General features: G+C 42.2%; 1 protein-coding gene across 3 annotated transcripts in view; it reads right to left on the reverse strand.

Moving 5' to 3' along the window:
- MPP3 (MAGUK p55 scaffold protein 3) overlaps positions 1–23964 on the reverse strand; it is a 78383-nt gene that overhangs the window by 44395 nt on the left and 10024 nt on the right. For all 3 annotated transcript variants that reach the window (XM_054014067.1, XM_054014065.1, XM_054014066.1), the window contains 12 exons: positions 23343–23451; positions 18598–18716; positions 16674–16751; positions 15481–15561; positions 12841–12978; positions 12227–12308; positions 10465–10550; positions 9103–9177; positions 7201–7397; positions 4194–4258; positions 1989–2009; positions 246–287 (listed from right to left, as the gene is read on the reverse strand). In XM_054014067.1, coding sequence (XP_053870042.1) covers positions 246–287; positions 1989–2009; positions 4194–4258; positions 7201–7397; positions 9103–9177; positions 10465–10550; positions 12227–12308; positions 12841–12978; positions 15481–15561; positions 16674–16751; positions 18598–18716; positions 23343–23367 — 1009 coding nt within the window. In that variant the 5' untranslated portion in view covers positions 23368–23451. The remainder of the gene's footprint in view (positions 1–245; positions 288–1988; positions 2010–4193; positions 4259–7200; positions 7398–9102; positions 9178–10464; positions 10551–12226; positions 12309–12840; positions 12979–15480; positions 15562–16673; positions 16752–18597; positions 18717–23342; positions 23452–23964) is intronic.

Below are 23964 nucleotides of genomic sequence, written 5' to 3' on the forward strand. Positions count from 1 at the left end.
GAAAACTGTGCAAAGGAAAGAGGTATTTGAGTCTCCACAACAAAGGAGCTGTCTTGGGATGAATTATTCTGGATTGGTGCCAAGCTCGGGCTTTGCCAGTGGCCTGTTGTATCCTTGCATGCACTTTTTGAGTTAACAACTCACATGAAAAATTCAGATGAAAAGCAATTATTGATTTAAAGAGAAGCACATTATTATACACACTATATTTTACAGGAAAGAGTACTGGGAATTAGGTTCCTCACCTATATATTGTCCATTGAAATATCCCTCACAGTCACAATCTTCTGTTAATAAAAATGAGAGAAGGGGAAGCAAGATGTTACAATACCTATGTTATCTGGTTTGGGGGGGGAAGGCTTTGCATCCTGTATTATCAATATAAATAAGTATTAATGACACAACTAGTTTAGCCTATGGCTAATGGTTTATATTAAACTGCCATTTAATGTCCCAGAATACATCTCTCAGAATTTTTTTCATCACACCTGCTCAGAGTTGCTGTTAGTGAACATTTTAAGCAATATAAATACTATATGCCCATAAAAACAAAGCAACTCAGAGGAAGGGCTGGTATTCATTCTCTAACTTCCCTGGTACATAGGACTGCAAGTGGATCTAATAATCCAGGACACTTCTTCTTGTTGGACTCCAGCACCATTCAGTGCAATAGTGAGAACTATAGACCAAGCATTACTCTGAACTCAAACTGAGAGTCAACAGATTTAATGTTAATGTTGTTTCTGTGCTAATCTCCTGTTACAAAGATGGATAAAAAGCATATCATAAGAATAACACTGGCTTTTTATCAGATCTCTGGGTCATTCGTATACAATAAAATATACAAACCAACAGCATGCACAGTAAAAATGTAATCACTAGAATCTGCAGAATGTAATAGGGGGGTGTGTGTGTGTGTGTATATATATAGTCATACTAAAAAAAGTTGTCATGCGTCCTCACTTACTGAAAGAAAACAGCTTAGCTTTTTATACATTAAGGGCACTCCTGAAAAAACGTTACACACATTAAAGGCAACATGCCAACTTTACTTAAGTGAGTAAACACAGTGTTTTATATGATCCAGTCCTTAAATAGCAGAAGATGCCAGTCCAAAGTAAGGGCTTTTTTTTTTTTTTTTTTTTTTTTTTCTGTCCCTGATATTTGCATGTCAGTCCAGTAACATCAATGGAGTCTTTCCTTTCAATGCAGGTGCATAACAGTGAATTGTATGTCTACTGAAACAGAAAATATTCATAGTAACTTTAAGTGTAAGATTCACTGTTAAAGGACCTTTGTTTGCCTCATCACTGTAACTAGCTGTTTCCTTCTCTTCCTCCCTCCTAGACCCTCTCCCCCAAAAGCTAAGTCACTGGCCATCTGATGACAGAAGGCAATTTGTACCATGAACAAAGTCAGTGGAATTAAATTTCAACACCTGAGATATCCTTTTCTAAAGGAGCACATTGAATGTGCGAGACTATCAGCAGGAACAGCAGTTAATTAAGAAAACACCTGCTGTTAAGAAGACACAAGGAAGTAATACAATGGCTATTATAAATAATATGAACTTAATCCAGTTGACTAGAATGAAAGTAACATAGTAAAATGCAGTCCAAATTAATCGCCAAGAAAATTAAACAAGATTGATACTGGTATCCCAGAAGGTGTCAAGGACACTCTTGTATAACTCCAAACATAGCAAGTTCTGCATTGATTTATAATTCCTGTTCACCATATGGCCCTGAGCAGGCTGCAGAACATGTAAATTAACACAGGATTTGGCCCACAGCAGCTAACAAGAAGCACTTATCCTAAATTTGGAGTAAATTGGAAACAGTATTTTTGTAGATACCTTCAGGTTAATTCTAATTAAAAAAAATGGCTGTAGGAGCAAATTGTCTTTAGCATTTCCCTTTGCTTTGGGAGTTCCTGTCTGTTTGGGAAAAGGCATTGCTTGTTCATACCAGGATAGGCAGAGTACCTACCTTTCTCAGAAGACTGATCATCTGCAGTTAGCGTAAAAGATAGAAGTGAGACAGTTAAACGATGGGCAGACAAATGAGTGATAATCACAATGGAATGAAGGGAAGAATCTTCCTGGCTGTGAGACTACTTAGTAAATTATACTAAAAGAACCTATGAAGCAATGTCTCCCCTTAATATCTCCACACCAGCTCAGGAACCTTTGCAATCTGAGCTGAGGGGTAAAAACATTATTTAAATCCAGCAGCTCTGGTTAATTGGCTTCCTTGAGAGTGTCTTATTAAAAGCAGTAGGAGGCAATCTGCATTCTATGCATCCTAACAAAGGCTAATTGAAACCATTTTATTTGGAAACACTTTGATTTATAAACTTATCTGACAGCTGTCTTGTGTGTACACTCTTCCCTCTCTGTAGCTAGTGTGTGTGTGTGTGTGTATATATATATATATATATATATATATATATATATATATGAAAGGAAAGCAGATGGTGGGTGTGAGAGACCAGAAGCTCACTTGTTGCACGGAGGAAGCACATTCATTTCCAGAAACGGAGCCGTTTGATACCTAGCTTTATTTACTTGATTTCTGAAAACTTACACTTTGGTTCTTCTTCAAGTGATTGCTCCTGTGTATTCCACAGTAGGTGTGCGTGCTCGCCACGTGCACCAGTGCTGGAAGTTTTTTCCCTCAGCAGTACCGTAGTGGGGGAGCACCGCTGCGACCCCTAGAGTGGTGCCGCTATAGTGCACTATAAGGGGAGCTGCGCTCTCCCCCCGCCTCAGTTCCTTCTTGCCGCCAGTGAAGGTAGTTGGAACTTGTGCTCCAGCTTTGCTGCAGCCTTATCTTCTCTAGCAGTACCGTTCATCGGATCGTTTCTCAACATCAGCTTGGAACCGGGGCATGCCCCGCGCTCCAGGCTTCAAGTCGTGTGACTCCTGTCGCCGCTCTATGCCCAGGAGCGACCCCCATGCTAAGTGTCTTCACTGCCTGGGTGAGACTCATATTAGTGACCGTTGCAAAATCTGTAGGTCATTCAAACCAAGGACTAAAAAGAAGAGGGACTTCGGACTTAGCTCTCCTGATGGAGTCGGCATCGGCTCCGACCCCGGTGCGCAGATCGGACTTGGCACCGTCCGCCGCGTTGTCGGTACGCAGCGAGGGCACTTTGACCAGCAGGCACTGCTGTGGAATAGACAGGAGCGACACATCTCGAAGAACGCCAGTTACGGGACAGGTAACTGTCCTTTTCTCGCTGGCTTGGCTAGTGCACAGCAGCATCTTTATTTTCTACATCAAGGTGGCAATACTGGGGCAAATTCTAGCCTCACCCATCCACATGGCATTCTTACTCCAATAAGAGCTGAATGTAAGCATTCACGGGCAGCATTTAACCAGTTACACTGAGTGGTATCACAGAACTGCCACCCAAACTTCCATCCCACATTCTATGATCCCAGGATGAGTATCATTTTCTTCTTCTTTGAGATGGTTTACCCACCACCCTCCATCATTAGCAGCAGCTGCTGCTGCCGCTAATAAACATCCAACAGCTGTTTCCTTTCACATGCTAAAGCTTTCTTATGGCATAGACTCTAAGGAATGGGATAGTGATGTTGAATTCTCCTTTCAGCCTGAAGCACAGAAGTCCAGAGGTGGGAAGTGTTCCCAACTCTTGTTTATCATGAATCTTGGATTATTTTGTGAGGACCTTTAAAACCCCATCTTTTGAAATAAGATTGTGATAATCTCAGTTTCCCCCTCACCCCCTCTTTTCTTAGTTTTAAGTACATTTCCAGCCCTTGAGCTTGCGAAGAAAAGCTTGAAAATGTGATACACACACACACCCCCATCCCCACCCACAGACACCCTAAAGCTCAAAGCCCAGCTGGTAAATAACAAGTCTAAACTTTATTATGTTTAACATCTCATGATTTTAAAATTTCATTATTTTTAAATCAATCTTATGACTTTGGGGGCTCATTCATTGGTTTTCTTTTTTGTTTTTTTGTTTTTGAATGCCTGGGACTGGCAATACTGGGCAAAACTTAAACCCAAATCCTTCCATGTGACAGCTAATAATCATTACCATCTATGACATCAGAGTAACAAATATTTAAGCACATGATTAAAATCATGTCAACCTACTGGAAAGTTGATATATCAACAGTGAATTCATTGAAGAAATAAAGATCTGTTGAAACTTACATAATGGCTTCTTTACAGTTTTGGAGTTTTGCAGAGTGCCTATAGTTCTTCTATAATTCAAACGCCTAAATATTAAATAGTTATACATGAGTGACTTATAAAGAGAAATTTAATATAGACAGTTTATACATATGATGGTATGGCGGATGAAGAATTAAAGCTTTTTGCAAAAGGCAAATTTCTGATTCTGGCTTAGATGCATGTTTTAAATATTAAATTTAATGACCTCAAATTGTCATTGCTGGGTAACAGGTGGAAAAAAGATGCTGAAAGATTAATATACCAGGGAAAGACTATCACAGAAATACAGATGCAAGTATGAAAAGTGTGGTTGTTTCCAAAGTACATTTGTTTCTATTCCCACTGTTTTTTTCCATCTCAGTTTTTTGTTTTATCTTTGGTACAAAGTCCTAATTTCATTATCACTTATGAAAAATTAGCCAAATTCTACCATCAGAGTCTCCCACTTACTGAATTCAATGGGTAGTCAAAGGTATGAGATCAATCTCTAGTCCAAAATACATAATTTGAAGATATGATATTCAGAAATTATTCAGGGCCTGCCGGATGATCTTGGAGCTTCATGCTTATTCCATAAAAATCTAACAAACCAACTGAGCTAGCTGGAAAAGCATCTTGGATGGAGATGAAGTGAGACAGCCATGAACGACTCTAGAATATTTGAGTGCTCAAATTATTAGACCAGCTTCTAAACTTTGTTTTATACTCAAAATTTAGCTACCTGCTTGAAAACTACTTTTAACAAAAGCGATTAACTTTTCTTCAGACAACTGCACTTTGCACTGATCACTGGAGAACCTTCCTTAAAGACAGTTATTTATACTACATACCAGTACACAACTCCATAATGGGGGCTAAAACAAGATGCCCAGGGTTTTACATTATGTATATTCATGAGGGGGGGAAGGGGGGAGTTTAATCCCTTACACAAGTCCAGAGCAGCCCCAGATCTGAGAAAGAGGAGTGCCAGAATATTCATTTTTATCCCCAGGAAGGGGAATAATAGCTTTCCCGAGATCAATATTTGCAGAATTCCTAATATTCTAGAACACATTAGAGGAATACCAGCCACACTTAACTGATGTCTATGTACAATACAGCCAGGTTAGGACAGCTACTGACAAAAATATGCTGGCTGTGCGTGAGCTGCTTTGAAAATTGGCTCTGTGGCCATGGTTTTCTGTTCACGCCCCCAGGGAGTGCTCACTAATAAGATTACAGCCTGAAGTACAGCCAAAACATTTTAATTAAAAAGATGAACTTTGGTAAACAGCTGAACCCAGCTCTTTGGAAACCGTGGCAGCCAAACTGAGTTACAAGTACATACAAACAACACTACCCCAGAAATTCACTTTAATGGTGACCATGGTATTAACCTTCCCCTTGTACATAATCCACTGCAAACACTGGAACTACCAATTAGTTCCAATGGGTGCCAGCGGAAGGAGTGTAGGTAGCATCTTTCCCCTCTTCCCCTGTAGCCTCACAGCAGTGGGACAGGATTCACTACTTGTTCTCTCGAGCACTAGGATGTGGCCTCCTAATTTGCTTGATGTGTTCCATAGCCACAAAGATGGGTCAGACCCATGACCGCCCTGCCTATTGTGCTTTGGACAGCAGCACATTAGAGAGTGGTGAATGCTACAGTAAGGTGCCTATTAAGCACCGTTCTCGCCAGCCTCTGGGTCAACCTGACCAGATGTAGAAAGATGCATTGGGATTAAGGTTCAGATATGTGTGGGAGTGGAGGTTATTACAGACTAATTTTTTAATTAAAATGCCAGTGCTTCATAGAGTTCAGATGCTTGGCAAGTAGCAGTAGTATACACTTCTAAATAATAGCACCAATTTAGTGCTATTCGTTCCATGTTATAGTCTATTACTTGTTTTCCCTTATTCTTGAAAAAATAGTTGTTCAGGATCTTCTCTCCATATCCTTGACAATTCCAGACAACGTTTTGCTTTCTCCATCTATTATGCCTCTTGGCAGCTTCTTAATTTATCATCATGCCAAAAATATTTTTCATGTGCTTAAATTTTCTATGCTGTGGTCTGAAACTCTCATTTCCATATCTGTATTACATATTGCAGATTTGGATTATGAACCACAATCTGCTAAATCTACTTGCTGCAGCTCAATCATTTATATATGGCTTAACCAATTTACATCATTTTTAATTAGGAAATTGTGGCAACCTTTCTTCCAGATTTCATCTCAAGTCTGTTTTGGAAATGGCCAAAATGCTAAGTGGTAAAATCAACCGAAACTATACAGTCTTCTTGCATAATAAAAAGGAAGGGTACCTTGTTTCTCCACTTTGGCAGCTGCATTGTGTAACATTTTCCATTCATATAGCCCCTTCTACACAAGCATTTCACATTAACAAAATTAATTCAGCCTCAAAACCCTCACTCTGGAGAAGATATAGGACGTATTATCTCCATTTTGTAGAGGAGAAAAGTGAAGCACAGAGAGAGAAAATTACTTGGTAATCACAAAATATCTTCCAGTGTAAAGTATTTCCAATACTGAAACAAATTTAACAATGAGAATATTTGTTATGCAATGTATAAAGTACCTGTGGAACTCATTACCACATGGTATCCATAAGGTCAAGAACTTACAAAAGTTCAAGGGAGAGACACTTACACTAGGTTAAAAAAAAAAAAAAGAGGAGAAACTGTGTCAGCCTTCATGCTTCAGGACATAAACTAACAATTTACCACCTGAGCTAGGAAGGCTATTTGCATAATTTGTACATTTTGAGGATTTTTAGTACCTTTCTCTGGAGCTTTTGGTATTGGCCACTGTCAGACAGGATGCCGGAGTAGATAGCCTCCTGGTCTGATCCAGTGTGGCATTTCCTATACTTCCTGTCATAAAATAAGTAATGTCCCCAAACAAAGCACGAAAGCACCACAAAAATAATATAACATTATGGTTATGATTAATGAATGTATCATCCTATAACTTTCACTGACAAACCTTTCTTGGAACTGTTTTGAAGGGATCAATCCTGCCCTGAGGTTGGTATCACCAACACGCTTTGCCTGCCACCATGTTGGATCATCCTGGCTCACAACTTCTAAGATGTGTCTCCTCTTAAACGGCAACCCTGCCTCCTGACAGGGAATGGCTTTGTCCTCTTTTGGATTATAGCAGAAGAGTGCCCTCATAAATACCTTTAAGAAAAAATAACATACTCTTTGCTGCTTGTCCCACGTAGAATTTTAAAGCACTTTTAGAATGGCATTTCCACATCCCTAAATATTATACGGATTATACGTGGTTTCATACTGAAGTGGAAGCGTATCAAGCTACACTTACATACAAGTTTGATTTGCTCACTACTGTAGAAAATGTGACTTTTTCTAGGTAGTATCAAAAGAAATAGTGTGGTAGCAAAGCGAGGCCCAAAGAAGGACCAAGGCCTCACTGCACTGGGCACTGCACAAGCATCTACACAGACAGTCCTAGCTGAAACCAGCTTTGTCTAAATAAGGACAAAATGCAACAACTGGATAGAGGGAAAAATAAGGAGAGGGGCTAGGAAGGGGGCAATATGGTAACAGTAATAGAAACACAAGTTTGTGTAGATTAGCTATTTATTTATAAAAGTTACAGGATTCAGTATATACAAAACATTTTTTGTAGGGCTGCCCAGAGGGAGGGGGGCAAGTGGGGCAATTTGCCCCGGGCCCCGCGAGCCCTGGCCCTGCAGCGGTCCGGGTCTTCGGCGGCGGGGGGCCCTTCAGTGCTGCCGAAGATGCAGAGCGACTGAAGGGGCCCCCCGCAGCCGAAATGCCGCCGAAGATTCAAACCGCCACCTGGTGAGTACAAGCGCCGCAGTTCCCCCGCTTTGCCCTAGGCCCCCTGAATCCTCTGGGTGGCCCTGTGTTTTTTGTATTACACAAATGGACACCAGATTTAGAAGAATCTGTAACAAGCAAACTGCCAATCATTATTAGGCATCTTACTATGGTCATAAGAGAAATGGAGTTCGAAAAATATTTGAAAGGATCTAAAGTGGATTTGTGAATTGATTATGGGAGGGTACTTCATGCATGTGCAGCTGCCAGGAAGGAGTCCTTGAAAAGGATTAGCAGACACTGGAGGCTGCAATTGTTGGGCTGGTTCATGACCAATATAGACAACTGGGTAAGTACGCAGGAGGTTTAGTAATGAAGAGTCTTGAAGGAGAGGACCTGAAGTTTGCATTTATGCAGTGAAGAAGTTGGAGCCAGTGGAGGGACCTCAGAGTGAGTGGGGTAACACTGTCAAAGCTATGTGCCAGGAAGATGGCAGCAGCTTTTTGACTTGAGTGGATTTCAAGAAGGCCAGAGAGGAGGTGGTTACAGTTCTCAAGGTTAGAGATAGTGCAGGCCTGGACAAGAGTTTTGGTTTTATGGAGCAAGAGAAAATGCTAGATATTGGAAATGCTATGAGGGAAGATGCATCAAGAGTTAAGGCTAACCTTAGTTCGTGGTAAGCTAAAGTGTAAATCTACCCACTTTAGCCTGCTGTGTACTACATGTTCCATAGTGCACTTTGAAATGGGTGTAGATTAAAGTGCACAAAGAAATTTAGAGTGCACGGCAGCAGGGTCCACATGGGCACTTCATGTGCGACAGGCTAGCACAGAGTAGATTTGTACCCTAGCTTGTCGCAAAATTAGTGTTCATATGCAGCCTGGTATCATCCAAATTATTTCTGTTTAGCAGAACTTTTTTTTCTGAGAATACCTTATTATTCTTTTTGATACAAATCAATTTAGGGTCTCATTTTGCAGGTGGGATTTCCCACTGAAATCAGCAACGAACTGCAGAACTATGCACTAGATTTATTTAAAAAAAAAAAAAGGAGAGATATTTCAGATGGGTTGCATACCTTGCTGTCCTTCAGACGATCTTCTTCTTTGATGGCTGGAATTATTTTTAATGTTATTGATCCCTGAGATTGAGCCTGAGAAAAAGAGAGAAATACATTTCTTTCCATTGAAATAGTACAAAGAAACGCTGCAGCACACTCCAATTCAGTTTCTGGTACTAGTGAATTGTCTGATCATCTCAGCCTTCACATGCCAAACCAAGGCTTTCAACTTTGAAAAAGATACTTTTTTAGCTTTAAAGTGGTTACCATGATGCCCCAAAGATGTCAAGTGTATATTCTGTCCCTTGTATGTATTACCCTGTGCAATATCCTCTTTATTATGGAGACATGTATAGTGACTCACAAGCTAAGCCTATATTGAGGCTTGCACTAAAAATCTCTCTTCACATTTAATTATTACACTTAGTTTCCAATTTAGACACAACTCACAGAATAATAGAACTGTGTCTTTTTTTAAGTACAATATTGACTAATTTTTGCAGATAAAATTTAGAAAGGAGCATTCAAAAAGGTTTTGTCATGTTTTCTACATATTTTTTCAGGTCCCTCTAGTTAAATAACTACAGTTCCCAGAAACTCTACACTTCACACACATTCTAACTTCATCTCACATATAGGCCACTTTTGAAACTTTAAAGTTAAACACAGCTATTCCCTTTAGTCAGCATAACAGTTTTGATCTAAAACAAAATTAGCTGATTGACTGAACAAAGCAGTTCCATCTGCCTCCCTGACCCATCAGCTTCATTCCTCAGAGACCATGGTGAGCCAAGGCACAAGAGGGGAGGTGAGCAGTGGGAAAGAAGGTTCTTTTGGGGCTGTGGCCCTGTTGGTATGAGCAAGTATGTGAAGGGGTAGAAATAAGCAGGGCTTGAGAACAGGAGGGTCTGAGTGGGGCTTTTAGGGGGTGAGGAGAGAGGTTTGCAGCTGTGCAAGAAGCCTATGGGAGACCCATGCCTCTGAGATGAGGCTTCCTTCAGCTCCCTAGCACACTACATTATGAATACACTGTATATATTTTAATGATTTTTTTTTTTTAAATCTGCAATTCTCATGTCATGAACCAATCATGAAAGGGAAGCTCTTGGTCAGAGCCATAGATAACCTATGTGTATCATATTCGTCATGTTCAGAATCAAACTCAAAGTTTCATGCAACTTTCTTAACTTTAAAGCTGAAAGCTATTTATTTGATTATAAACAGTTGGAATAAATTCATAAGGACATTGTAAAGACAGCCCAATTCTGTCCTCAGTTATACCTGTGTAATATTATTTACTGAGGGACAAGGGTCACCTATCTACTGCTTTAACAAGCCTACGTGGTAATAATAGATCTCGAAGTAAAAATAAGAGCAGACCAAAATCTGACTAATTTCTTCTGGTCGTTTGTGAAGCACAGCAATCCCATTGACTTCTTTTAGCTCATCTCCAACGTGGACAAGACCTAAAAACAAGATAACTATATTAGAACTAATACTCAGCCTGCTAAGATGCTGCTAACCTATTTACCCACACCCATGTTATCCATATGTACCTAATGACTTTCCGTACTAGTCCTGTACTCCTCTGCCAACATTGCACCTTACAGTCTCCTGCCCTCTCACTACCTGGCACTCTTCACCTATGACCCATAATCACCTAAAATGGCAATAGGGAGAGAGAGGACACTTTGCAAACCATGTGTCCCATTGTAATGATCAGGAGGAAGTTTAGTGTCTAATCACACTGTCTGTGTACTGGACCTGCAGTGAGGGACCATTTTTACCGCCCTGTTTTCGTACACTGTATCTGAATCCCCTGTCTGCACTTCGGACATTATACCGGAATGTACTTGCAAAGATGGACAACTCTTATAGAATTAGAAGATAAGCTGCTAATTCTTCATGCTGAAAGACCTCTGCTGCTGTGAGCTATTTACAGACAGCTCTACACAGCATGGCCTCAGAAAGTCTGATGGGCTAAATTTTGAAACTATAACCTAAAGCAAACCATAAAGGGTTTAGCTTTGCTCATGCAGTCCAGTTTTGTATTCCTAGTAATGTCAGCACTAGTTACTGACCATATTAGAACTTCACAATAAAATGGCCAGCCAGCAGCTCACAATCATACCAGAGGAACATCTCTCTCCATCTGTTTTAAAATGGAATTCCCAATTACATCAGTGGGAAGTTCTGCATAGAACTGGACAGAATGATATGGCTCACAATCACTGTGGGTCCACACACAAAACATTTACTATGTCTTATTGATTTATGTAAAATACAAATGACCTTATTTATTCACTGACGTCTACCTTTTACAGGAAGACTTAGTACTAACAATAGGATAACTGGGTAGACACTCTTATTTCAGACTAATATTTCTACAAAAGAATATTTAGAAGACCTTTGAAAAGGGTCAGCACAGTAGCCTTGGTGTGTTACATCAACAGTATTCAGAGCTGAAAGCACACCAAGGTTCTGGGTTAAAAGTTATTAAAAAAAAAAAAAAAAAAAGCCACCTTGCAATTTTGTTTAAATCAAAATTTGAGACTAGTCTTCCTCATTCTATTGGCAGTTTTTATCCTATTAACCATATTACCAGAGAATCGGATTTAAAAGGTGCATTATTGATGTGAAGCGGAAATGCTAATGGCACTGTTTTAGCCCCTTTACAATAAACGTCTTATCAGATTATTTTAATATGAAAAATGCTAATAAGAGACTAGAAGAAAGCTATAATGTACTAATATTTCTTCATCATAGTAATACATTAGCATTGGGATTGTATTACTATTGGATTAAAAAGGACAAATTATAACAAAAATTAATGACACTTCAATACTTTATTTGCTATGTATAAAATCTCCATGCAAGCCCAATTCAGCTCGTTTAATAAATTCTAATAGAGCTGCCTCTAAGTGGTGCAAGGTCAAATATATTAGGAATTAACCCTGTGGAGACTGGAGACGTGCTGTATAGCATTTATTTGGATATCTGTAGGGTAAACATCAGTATTCAAAGAGCTAGCTTTGCGGGTGAGTAACCATAGGATTTCATTAGAAATTATTAGAACTTTTTACAAGTTATAAAATGTAGTTTATAAATTGTATTTTGAAACTGCTTTTATTCAGAAACCTACCACTGCGGTCAGCTGCACCGCCTCTCATGATTCTCGCTACAATCACAGCTCCTGTATGCTCATCCCTTCTGATGGTGGCACCCTGAAACATAAATAAAAAAACAAGCTAAAGTACTTATTTAGAGTACATTTAATGGCGAAATAATGAAAAATCTGATTAAATTTTGAAAATTTGAATTTGTTCTTTTCCTAAGGGGAAGACAATAATTACATTTTGTCTTCCTCTGTAACTAATTTTGCAATCAACCCAACTTGTGTTTGGACACTGCTTTTATGTGATAATCAGATGGGTGAGTACGTCTGCAATCCCTTCTACCACTCTATTCTGTGCTGATTAGGCCTCAACTGGAGTATTGTGTCCAGTTCTGGGCACCACATTTCAGGAAAAATGTGGCTGAATTGGAAGAGTCCAGAGAAGAGCAATACAAATGGTTAAAGGTCTAAAAAACATGACCTATGAGGAAAGACTGAAAAAAATTGGGCTTGTTTAATCTGGACGAGAAAAGACGAAGGTGGGACAACAATTCTCATGTACATAAAAGGTTGTTAAAAGGAGGAGGGAGAAAAATTGTTCTCTTTAATCTGAGGATAGGACAAGAGTACCTTATACATACCAAAGGCTCTTTATTCTTCACTAGACGAACAATTTTAACTGATTCTTCATCAAAATCATCATCAATATTGTCTGGCAGAGGGGGAAGGACCGGGTCAAAGTTCTTCTGGGCAACAGTATCATGTACTACAAGCATTGCCTGTACAATAAGAAAAAAATAAAAGATTAAAATAGTTCAGGCAAAATTGAGAAGGGTGCCATTTCTCTTCTTCCAGACATAAGAGCCAGTGCAAAAAGAGCCTATCTACTCTGGTGAAAATCCATATACTGTTTTCTTGGCAAGCATCAACTATTTCTTGTCTAAAACAGTGCAAAGGTTCACAGCTAATGTAATGAGTTTCTGCTCTGCCTGCGTTAGTGAAAAAGGAAGCTAAAGATCCAATTTGTGTTAAAAAGACACCTGCATACTCAAAGAGAGAATCCTGAATATTTCCTCTTTCCTTCATCTTTAAGGGCCTGATCCTGTACCTCTGACGTCAATGGGAGTTTTATTATGGACATCAGTAGGAACAGGATCATGCTCTAACTAACAATGAGGAATGATAAAGAAAGCACTTAACTGCTTCTTCAAGTCACCCTTTAAAATGATCTTGCTTGTGCAGATTTTTGTGTAGAATAATGCTTTGCCTTTTTTGCAGGCAAATCCTTTACACTTTTCATCTGCACCAGTCATTTGCTCTTCCCTGGAATGATCTAGCCCCAGAGGCATTTAGCATTAGAGAAAAGAAATTGGAAAGACTGCATTACAGTGTTTGTAAATCAATAAATATTTCACATAATGGATATTTGGAAGCTTAGATGACAACCTACCATAAAACTTCATGGAGAGTCTACTGGTATATTATATCACGTTCTATGGCTACATTTTCTTCTTTTTTTTTTAATTTAACTTTCATTGGCATATGAAACAACAAAATTGTCTGGAACAAGAGCTTTAGTTTGATTTTTGGGTTCACTTTGTTCTATAACATGTTTTTAGCCTAGTTGTTTAGTTAAAAGGTTTAAATATAGTTTGCTACATTTTGATTCATGGCCAAAATGTCTCAACTAGCTCCCAAAGACGTCCAATTGAGTTAACATTTGTCAAATATTTTGCAATCTTGAAAGGGAAGGAAGGTGCTTTGTAAGTGCAAAATCTATATTTATAATATTTAATTACTGCTGTCCTATGATTATCGAGCAGCCAAATAAAATCCATCAGCCCCCGCCCCCCAAATTAATAGGTTACAGCTGGGCCTGTAACATAACTTTTCAACAAATTGAAGTAAATTGGAGAAGGGATTCTTGAATAATAGCAACCCAAATAGAGACATGACCATGAGGCTCCACAGATTTTTCTAACTTATTTTTGCAACTCTGTCAAAAACAAAACAAATGGTAGAAGAGAAATAGCATAGTTTACTGGGCTCATCTACTCAAGAGCTAATGCACAGAACCAAAGTTTTGTTGCTCACAGTCCAATTTTTAAAGTAACTAAGATTTTAAACTGGCTCTCCCAAATTGCGCATGGGCTCTGGTGATCTAATTGATCCTCTCCCGCAGCTCCAGGGATCCTGCACTGACTGAAACAGATGAGTTAAAATAAGTTCTTCAGAACAGTCATGAGCCATAATTAATTCCATGGATTAATAAAGCGAGGCCAAACAGGCTTCATATTTAAGAGGTCTGCAGGGTGGTGGTGGGGATGAATTATAGTGAGCAGAGGGCTGGTGGGGGCAGTAAGATGGGGACAATGGTCTCTTCTCCCACCTTAGAAAATATGGAGGAGGAAAGGATAATGCCCCTTTCTGCATTAGGAGCCTGTAGCGGGGCATTCACCCTGCTCCAGCTAAGAAGGGGTTAAAAGCCAGCCCTTGGAGAGGGCAGGGGCTGAGAGAAAAGGCTAGGCTGATTGGGGAAACAGCCACAGCTGGGGCCACGCCCCAATCAGGTCACAGCTGGCTCTATAAAAGAGAGAAGGACCTGGCTGCCTGGGAGCTGAGAAGGGTACCTGAGGTGGAGCAGTGCTGGGGAAGGGCAGAGGGAGCTGGGGAGCTCCAACCTGGTAAAACTGCAGGCCTTGCTAAAAGGCCAAAATAGGTACTGGGGCTGCAAAGAGGCAGCCCAGAGATAGGCAGCAGGTCCTAACTCCCTTGCCGATGATGAGTGGTTTACAGACTGCAGTCTGCCCCAATAAGTGGGGGCTAGATGATGACTGGCAGTAGCCACTGAGGCAAGGTGGGGATAGAGGGTTGGGGTGACCCAGATTGTGGGTTACTGCTGGGGGCAGAACCCCAGTGTAAAAGGGCACAGGGGTCTGGGAGGGACACAGGGGCCAGTGGCAGGCGGGACACCGGCCTGCAGAGGATGCTCTAGGCTGGAAGAGCTAATTCCCAGGATGACCATCAGGTGGCGCCGTGCCGGTGCCCTGCCACAGAGCCCCACATGCCACAAACCCCTGGTCAACTTGATCTGCAGGAGGAGACAGATTCTGCACACCTCTTAAAATGTGTAGGAATAGAACCCCTGTCCTGCAATCCTTAGGAAGCATATTTGGGGTCTCCCCCCCCCTTAGGTAATCTTAGTTGTAACTTGCTCTTAACAATGTTTTCTGTCAGGGAATCCTGCTGAGACTTGCATTGCTTAGGAGTATGGGTTTTACCCTAAGGTGTGGTGTTGACAATAGCTGAAGCAGCTCTTTTTCTTCATTATTCACTGGTGTAGTCTGCAACTCTTCAATTACCTTAAAAAGTATTAACAAAAGAACGTAAGGCAATATATTTGCAACTGGATTTTCTGGTCAATGTTTGTTAATTTCTGTGTCATATTTCAAAGAAGCAACAGTAACTGAAATATGCATTTAAAGGCAATCTCAATAAAATATACATGTATCCTGAAGGAGATGTATGTCTCTAACCTGCTTTATTATGTGTATATTATAGTAGTGCCTGAACGCGGACAGAAATTGAGGCCTTTAGATGTAAACCCTAAACAAATACACCAACACTAAACTCTAAGTTGATTAACTAGCCTTGACTAGTACATTGTCATGGGGATCTGATAAACAATTTCATATATTCCAAATACTTCCAGGCTTTCCAGTACATGATGACATCCCCTAGAGCCGTGGTTCTCAACCAGCAGCCTGGGGCCCGCTGGGGGGGCCATGAGCAGGTTTCAGTGGGGCCACCAAGCATGGCCAGCATTAGACTCGCAGGGGCCCAGGGCAGAAAGCCAAAGCCCCATCGCACGGGACTGCAGCCCAGGGCCCTGAATCCCACCACCCAGGGCTAGGGCTGAAGCCAAAGCCTGAGCAACTTAGCTTCACGGTGCCCCCTGTGGTTTGGGGTCTTGAACAGCTGCTCTGGTTGCTACCTCCTAATGCTGGCCCTGGCTTTTATATGCAGAAAAACAGTTGTTGTGGCACAGGTGGGCTGTGGAGTTTTTATTGCATGTTGGAGGGAGGGGTTCAGAACTCCTGTCCTAGAGATCAACTTCATGTATCACTGAAGAGTGACTTTCCTGATCAATTATAAATGGGTACAGATGCGTTCTATCACATTCTCCTAAGCCAGAAAGATGTAGGCTATGATGTCTCTCCATTTTCTTCAGCGTTTATACCCTTACCTCACAGTTGGTAAGGCAACTCCCATCCTTTCATGTATTTATACCTGCTCCTGTATTTTCCACTCCATGCATCTGATGGAGTGGGTTCTAGCTTTTTTTTTTTTAAATATGTGAGCTGTGTTTTAGTTTAGTCCATGGAAGAGTAACTTCAGTTGGAGACTTTCCGTTCTTTAGTATGTAACTTACAAATCTGACATCAAAAAGAATTTACTGGACAAACATACTTACATCCTCGGCTAAAGCTGCTGCACTATGTAAAACAGGGGTTGGACTCTGTCTTTCATAATGGCGGAGCTTTTCATGAATCTGAAATACAGGTGTTTTCAGGTAAGTGACTACAAAGGTCAAGAATTCCTGATTTTTTGATACTGCAATGTATTGGAGGTCATTAGCTGAAAGTCCTATTGCTGAAACCAGAAGGCTCTATGTCCAAAGGAAATATCATCAGTGCAACTAATGCATGGGAGATTTTCAAAGGCGCCAGAGGGTTTTAGGAGCACAAAGCCCAAGTTGTGCTCCTAAATCCCTTATGCCTCTGAAAGAATCTTCCCCGCAGTGTAGCTTAGAGGAAGAAAAAGAAGACTTGATTAATGTCTTTGATCTTTTGCGTTAAATAATCATCTAACAGCTGTGTGTTAGTACTCTGCCCATATTCAGACCTCACTGATCAGACTTATACAGGATCAAATCACTACTTTGGTGGATATACTCATCAGTGATGATGCCAAATCAGCAAAGAAAAGGATTTAAATGAACATTCTAATATTACTAGTGTGTTAACTGTCATTACTAATTCTATAGTGGTACTCCCTAAATTAGTCTTCTGGACACTTTTTATTAGTCCATGAGGCATATTTTTATATCAAAAGGGCACATTCTTTTGTCAAATATTGTAAGTGTTAATGCAGTGGTCTTGCCCCCATTAGCCCTGTCCACCACCTCCCCAGGAGCCCGGGCTGCGGCTCCCAAGGAGGGGGCCATGGACAGGGGTAAGGGGGCAAAGGCTTGGGCCACAGTAGGGAGCGGGGCTGGGGCTGGGGCTGAGAACGGAGATATGCCCAGGGGCCAAGGCTGGGGACGAGGCCAGGAGCCAGAGTTGTAACTGGGGTGGCATTCCCTCCCGGCCCCCATGGGGGCTGGCCCATGCCCCCTAAGAGGGGCACACCCCACAGTGTGGGGAACTCTGTGTTAATGAATGATCCATGTCAAGAGCAGAATAGTTCTGCTCATATTTTTGCTGCTGTTGGTTCTGTAGATGAGAGAATATCTTGTGTAATTGATGTCATAGGCACTGACTCCATAAGTGCTCCGGGGCTGGAGGACTCACGGGGAAAAATTGGTGGGTGCTCTGCACCCACCGGCAGCCAAGCTCCCCACCCCAGTTCACCTCCGCCTCCACCCCTGAGCGCACTGTGTCCCTGCTTCTCCTCCCAGCGCTTGCTGCCATGAAACAGCTGTTTCACGACCTAACAAGCTGTGGGAGGGAGGAGGGAGGAGCAGGAACATGGCACGCTCAGGGAAGGAGGCAGGGAAAGGTGGGGCCAGGGTGGGGATTTGGGGAAGGAGTCCAATGGGGCAGGGAGGGGGCAGAGTTGGGGCAGGAACTTTGGGGAAGGGGTTGGAATGGAGGCAGGGCAGGGGTGGAGTCAGGCTGGGGGTGGTCGAGCACCCACCGGCGCCAGGAGAAGTTGACGCCTATGATTGAGGTTCCGTGGTTTAAAGGAAAATTCTGATTATTGCACTCTAAAATGTTTTCATTACTGGGCACTGATACTTGCATTTATCAATTAGTTAATTGAGAGTAAAAAATTCTCCAAATAGAGAATTATTATTTTAACAATGAAAATATCAATTATGTAACAAGAGAATCCCCCTTTCTGATTCTTAGTGATGGCAGCTTTCTACAGCTTCAAAATGACATTCACTCAAAACTAGGCAGAAATTTCATTTCAGAGCAAGCAAAAAAGTAATTTTCATAGGATACTGTTCATGTTTGTTGTTTTAAAGTAACTTTAATATATGTATTTTCTCTGTTCAGTTTTCTCTTCTACATAAAAACAAGTAAGCCTTAGTTACACAATGTGGCAAAGAAATTAAGAATACTGAAAAATACAGAACACAAAGAAAAGGAAATTTTGTGAAAAACATTTACCTTCATTAGATAACTTAGACTTTTTTCACTGAAGACATCTCTAAGGAATCCCATTTCTTCTTTGTGATTTGAATCAGGTCTTAGTTGAGATGTCAACAGGGCCAAAGTCTCATGCAATCCTAAATTAATTGCAAAATGTAGAGAACAAAAGCTTTGTGGATAACTAACATCTCTTATCTGCGCTCTGTTACTGCATTGTTTATAATTGTATTTGACCAGTACAATAAAATTGTGCTCCTGATAATTAAGGTTATACTGAGAGTTGAAGCTTATTTCCAATCATTGCTCTTGATTTTCAACTCCCTTCTTAAACAGCAGATCTCACATGAATTTTCTACATGTGCCAAAACCAGCAAAGGCAGAATCCACTTACTCTAAGATTATAAAAAAATCACAATTATTGAAATTTTGCTCCCTGTGTCTGATGTTTCCCTGGGTTCCTATAACATTGGGATCTCTTTGAAATGCCCAATCACTCATCTACATTATATCTTGGACCTAAGCTAGAGTAACCCACTTGCTTGCATTGCAGCATTGAGAGGTGTAAATAAGGAAAGAAATAGTATGACGGATCCATATTTTGTTGATGTGGACACAGCTGCAAAAAGACAGACACATACATGGAATTAAGAGGAAAGTCACAACTTTTATTAAACTTTAACACAGGGGAGGGGGACACTAATCACCCATTACCCATGCTGTCCTGTACCAGGCATTTAATTTGTTCCAGTGTAGGGGTTACAGGACTTGTTACCATATAAACCTACCCCAAGTTACGGGTTTCCTCTACCTATCTGGCAGGACTCAGCTGTCTCTGAGTCCTAGACCCTCCCCCTACCCCATGAAGGAGACGGAGGGTGCAGAAGAGTGGGGACCTCAGCTTGCAAAGGGCACAAGGTCTCACCCCATCCCATGAGCCCAAGGCCCATCACCAGGTCTTTTACCTCTGGGAACTATTAATTTTATTCTCTTAACCACACTGGAAACTGGCTGCAAGTTGCAACAAATAAACAACTCAACCCAAGTACCTCAGTTAGGTATTGAGCACATTCCTACTGAATCACTGTGGCTTGAAGGTGCGGCGAGGAAAGCAAAACGCTCCCGCCTGGAATGGAGCCAAAAGAAGTGCCACAGCCCCCCTTTCTCGCTGGTGGGCCTGTCCCCTTTCACCGATGGCCCATCAAGATCCCCCTCTGTTGAGGCAGGTGGGTGGCATTTTTTGTGTGGAGGTGTCACCCATAGAGCTAGCTTAGGATTCAAGTTAGCAGTAACGCAAGGAACCTACAGGCCTATGTCCTGTAAGGTATTCGCTTAAGCAATTAGCATAACGCTTTGAGGCCTATGATCCTTAGCAAAAGTAAGTGGCCCAACACTGACCATGAGTTTTGGGGAACTGGGAACATTGTGCTGGAGGGGGCAGTTTGTACAAAACGATACCAGGAACACTGAACTGATGCTAGGCTTGGATATTTTAGGATAAAAATGCTGGCAGATGCTTAACCATGAACTTGCCTTGGCAACAAATTGACGTACATGATAAGTTAAAATCATTAATATACTAACCAATATAGGATAAGGATACCCCAACATTATTAGGGTGAGGAAGTTCAATATGGGCAAAGGAAGATGAGCATTTGTATGAATATTCATGGCAAATATCAGGCCCTATAATAGGCCAGACCACCATGGCAAAGAGATCTGGACCATCAAACTTATTTGGCATGCCAGGGACAGAGGAGAGGACTGCTTGTCTCTTACCACCAGATTCCTAAGGGTGTGAGTATATGTAAGGAATGGTACAAAATATCAGCTTAACTTTATATTCCTGCTATCTTTGTATGTGGTTTGGAGCAGTTGTGTCTTTAAGTACACCTCTATAATGCGTTATATCGGGGTAGAGGTGTAGTTTTATTATCCCAATGAGTAAAGTTTTGCTTTGCCCTCAGAGTGAGTGTCATTGTTGTGCACATCAGTGTCTGGTTGGGAAACCCAAACTTGATAACTTTGCTTCTGTTGTGCCTGATTCTGGGACTGGAAACCTATAATCCCCAACTCTTTAAATTAGTAATTCATGGGAAATCAATAATAATTAATAACCACTAAAGAATCGAGCAATGGGGGGACTCTTTGGGAATGACTACACTGCAGCTGGCAGCTTGCCTCCCCGCCCAGGCAGACTTGTGCTAACTCTGCTTGAGAACATGCTAAAAATAGCATTGTGGATGTTGCAGCGGGGTGGCAGCTTGAGCTAGAACCTGAGTCCAAGCCCACCCAGCCCTCTAGGTTTGAGCTCAGGTGACTAGTCTGAGCTGCCACCAATGCTGCAACAACCATACTGCCAGTTTTAGCACACGAGCTCAAGTAAAGCTAGCATAGGTCTGCCAACCTAGGCTGGGAGGCATGCTTCCACTTGCAGTATAGACATACCCCAGGGGCCAGAATCATCAAGAAATTGGTTGTGGTGGGCATTAGGTGTACCCATTAGCTGTTTGAATGTTAATCCCATTGTAGGCAAGCAGGCTGGCAGGACACACCCAGAGTCACGAGGGGGAGGAGTTTATAAAGAGGAGGAATGGGAGCCATGGAAAACTCAGTGGTGAAACAGTGCAAACGCAAGGCTGGCTTGCTGTAAGGACTAAAGTCCAGGGATTTTTGCCAGTTTTAGATTCAGACTGCAGGCTTCTTTACTTCACTGGAGGAGAACATTAGAATTTCTGCAGGGTGTGCAAATTGCAGACGTTGTTGCAGAGATTCAAAGGGAGTTTGAAAGAGACTGTGGAGCTATCACTTGTTTCCCAGACTTTGAGGAGCTTATGTGTCCTACAAAGGGTTTGGACACCACTCCACAGACATAGGGTTACCATTCGTCCGGATTCCCCCGGACATGTCCGGCTTTTTAAGCTAAAAATAGCGTCCGGGGGGAATTTGTAAATGTCCGGACTTCCCCCCCCATGAAGAGCACGCGCGGCTAACAGTGCTGCCGGCCGGCCGGTGTCACTTACATGGGGCTCCGACACTCAGCCAGAGAGGGCTCCTCCTCCTCCCTCCCTCCCTCCCTGCATCGCAGATCGGCAGTCTGGAGCTCCTCCCCCGCTGCTGCCCAGCGGCTCAGGCAGTTCCTGAGCAAGTTCACCAGACATTAGGCGAAGAAAGGCCAACAACAAGGGGGCCAGGGGGTCGGAGAAGGGGCAGGGAGGTTCTGGAGGGGGCAGTCAAGAGACGGGGGGGTCGGGAGTTCGGGGGGGGCTTTCTGGGGGTGGGGGTGTGGAGAAGGTTTTGGGCAGTCAGGGTACGGGTAGGGTCCTGGGGGGCATTTGGGGGGGGGTCTTAGGAGGGGGCAGTTAGGGGACAAGGAACAGGGAGGCTTAGGTAGGGGGTGGGGTTCTGGAGGGCAGTTAGGAGCAGGGGTCCCAAGAGGGGGCAGTCAGGGGACAAGGAGCGAGGGGAGGGTTGGGAGTTCTGGGGGGGCTGTCGGGGGGCAGGGGTGGGGAGAGGGATCGGAGCAGTCAATGGGACAGGGAGCAGAGGGGTTTAGATGGGTCGGGAGTTTTCGGGGGGACTGTCAGGGGGTGGGGAGTGGTTGGATGGGGCGTGGGAGTCCCAGGGGTCTATCTGGGGATGGGGGTGTGGATAAGGGTTGGGGCAATCAGGGTACAGGTAGGGGGTAGAGTCCTAGGGGGCCAGTTAGGATGTGGGGAAGGTCTCAGGAGGGGGCAGTCAGGGGACAAGAGGCAGGGAGGCTTAGGTAGGGGGTGGAGTCCTGGGGGGCAGTTAGGGGAAGGGGTCCCAGGAGGGGGCAGTCAGGGGACAAGGAGTGGGGGGCGGGGCTAGGGCAGGACGGGGGCGGGGCTCCTCCCATCCTCTTTTTTGATTGCTGGATTATGGTAACCCTACACAGACAGAAAGGTAAATCCTCCTAGAAAAGTGTACATAGATATGTGCTTTTCAATTTGTGATCGTATCAAGTATTAAACTTAGGGGGAAACCCTGCGAGTGTTTATCTTTAAAGGAGTTGACATTCACAGTTGTTTCAAGGGCAATAAGTAAACACTTGTGCATTCATATATTCAGAGATTCAGTAAAAATTTTCCTTTAGAGATTGTCACTCTCCTTCTATCTGATTTAACTCTGTACAATAGATGTTGACAGATTTCTGAAGACTAAACTCTGGTCTGTACCATAGCAGAAAGGTAAGCTGAGACACAGGAAGGGGAAAGAAATATCATACCGGACATTTGCATGTTGCCTTCCTGAAACCCATTTTGCTAGCTAATGAAATAATGCTTTTAGAAGTCTGCACCAACTGAGCTGATGGATGGATATGCCATGATCTGTCAGCTCCTATTAGCTGACACTGCTAATATTGTCCTAACAGGTGCTATTTATCTGGGTAGCAAGAAGTGACATAAAAAGTATCAGAACTGTAGGAAAATTATCTTTATTGTGCATGCATAGAGAACAGTGCTACATGCGGACAGGCCTATGTTTGTCCAATAGGAGCCTGGCCACCAGATTACATTACTGAACTCCAGGTGTGTCACCAAACTATGTTCCTCCTGAAATCCATCTCTTTATCCAGTCCCACTCATACTGGGATATCCTTGATTTTTAGTACTTGCATTGATGGGAAATGAATTTGTACAATTTCAACTCTAATTTAACAAATTAAATTACAGATAGTCTTTTGTGTGAGAACATTCTAGGATTTCAGCCATTCTTAAATTGAAAGCATGCAGACCAATTACCTGAATCTTCTGATAGCACTGGCATAGCTGTTGTCTTAATGCTAGAGACAAATGTTCAACTTAAACCAAAATGATTTTCTTCTTGCAGGACTGCGATTCAGAAACAGTCCTGAAATAAGCAAAGATAATGTCTGAGGTCGAGTATCTCTGACATACAGATATTTTATTATCCTGTGTAATGCTAGCATTTTCATCTTAGTGCATCCTTCTTTAGTAGGTTGTTCAGGCTAACTATGATCAGGGTCCAATGCCCAATGCAGTTATGTGGCTGTACAAATGGTAACATAACATTGTTTTGCCAAGGTGCTGCACAGCTCTTGATGCTGCATAATCCAGAAAATAGCCATTTCCATGCCTGTTCGAGCTCCTCTGCTTATTAGTCCACAATTTTAGGCACTTCAGGAAAACCACAGAGGGGAAAACTGATAACTGGCTAGGAGGTGATGGGGCAGCAGGAGCATGATATAGGAGGGGAGGACCAGAAGGGACTTAAAGACTCGGTGGGAGCAGGAGGAGGGAGCTGCCATCATATATCAGTTTTGCATTCTGTAGGAACAGTGTTGGGTCCAGGCATAACAGGTGCAACTCGTATTAAAGTCAATTATTTCTAGCTCTTAGATGA

The sequence above is a fragment of the Malaclemys terrapin genome, chromosome 25 (assembly GCF_027887155.1).
Source record: "Malaclemys terrapin pileata isolate rMalTer1 chromosome 25, rMalTer1.hap1, whole genome shotgun sequence".
In the NCBI taxonomy this organism is placed as follows: domain Eukaryota; kingdom Metazoa; phylum Chordata; order Testudines; family Emydidae; genus Malaclemys; species Malaclemys terrapin.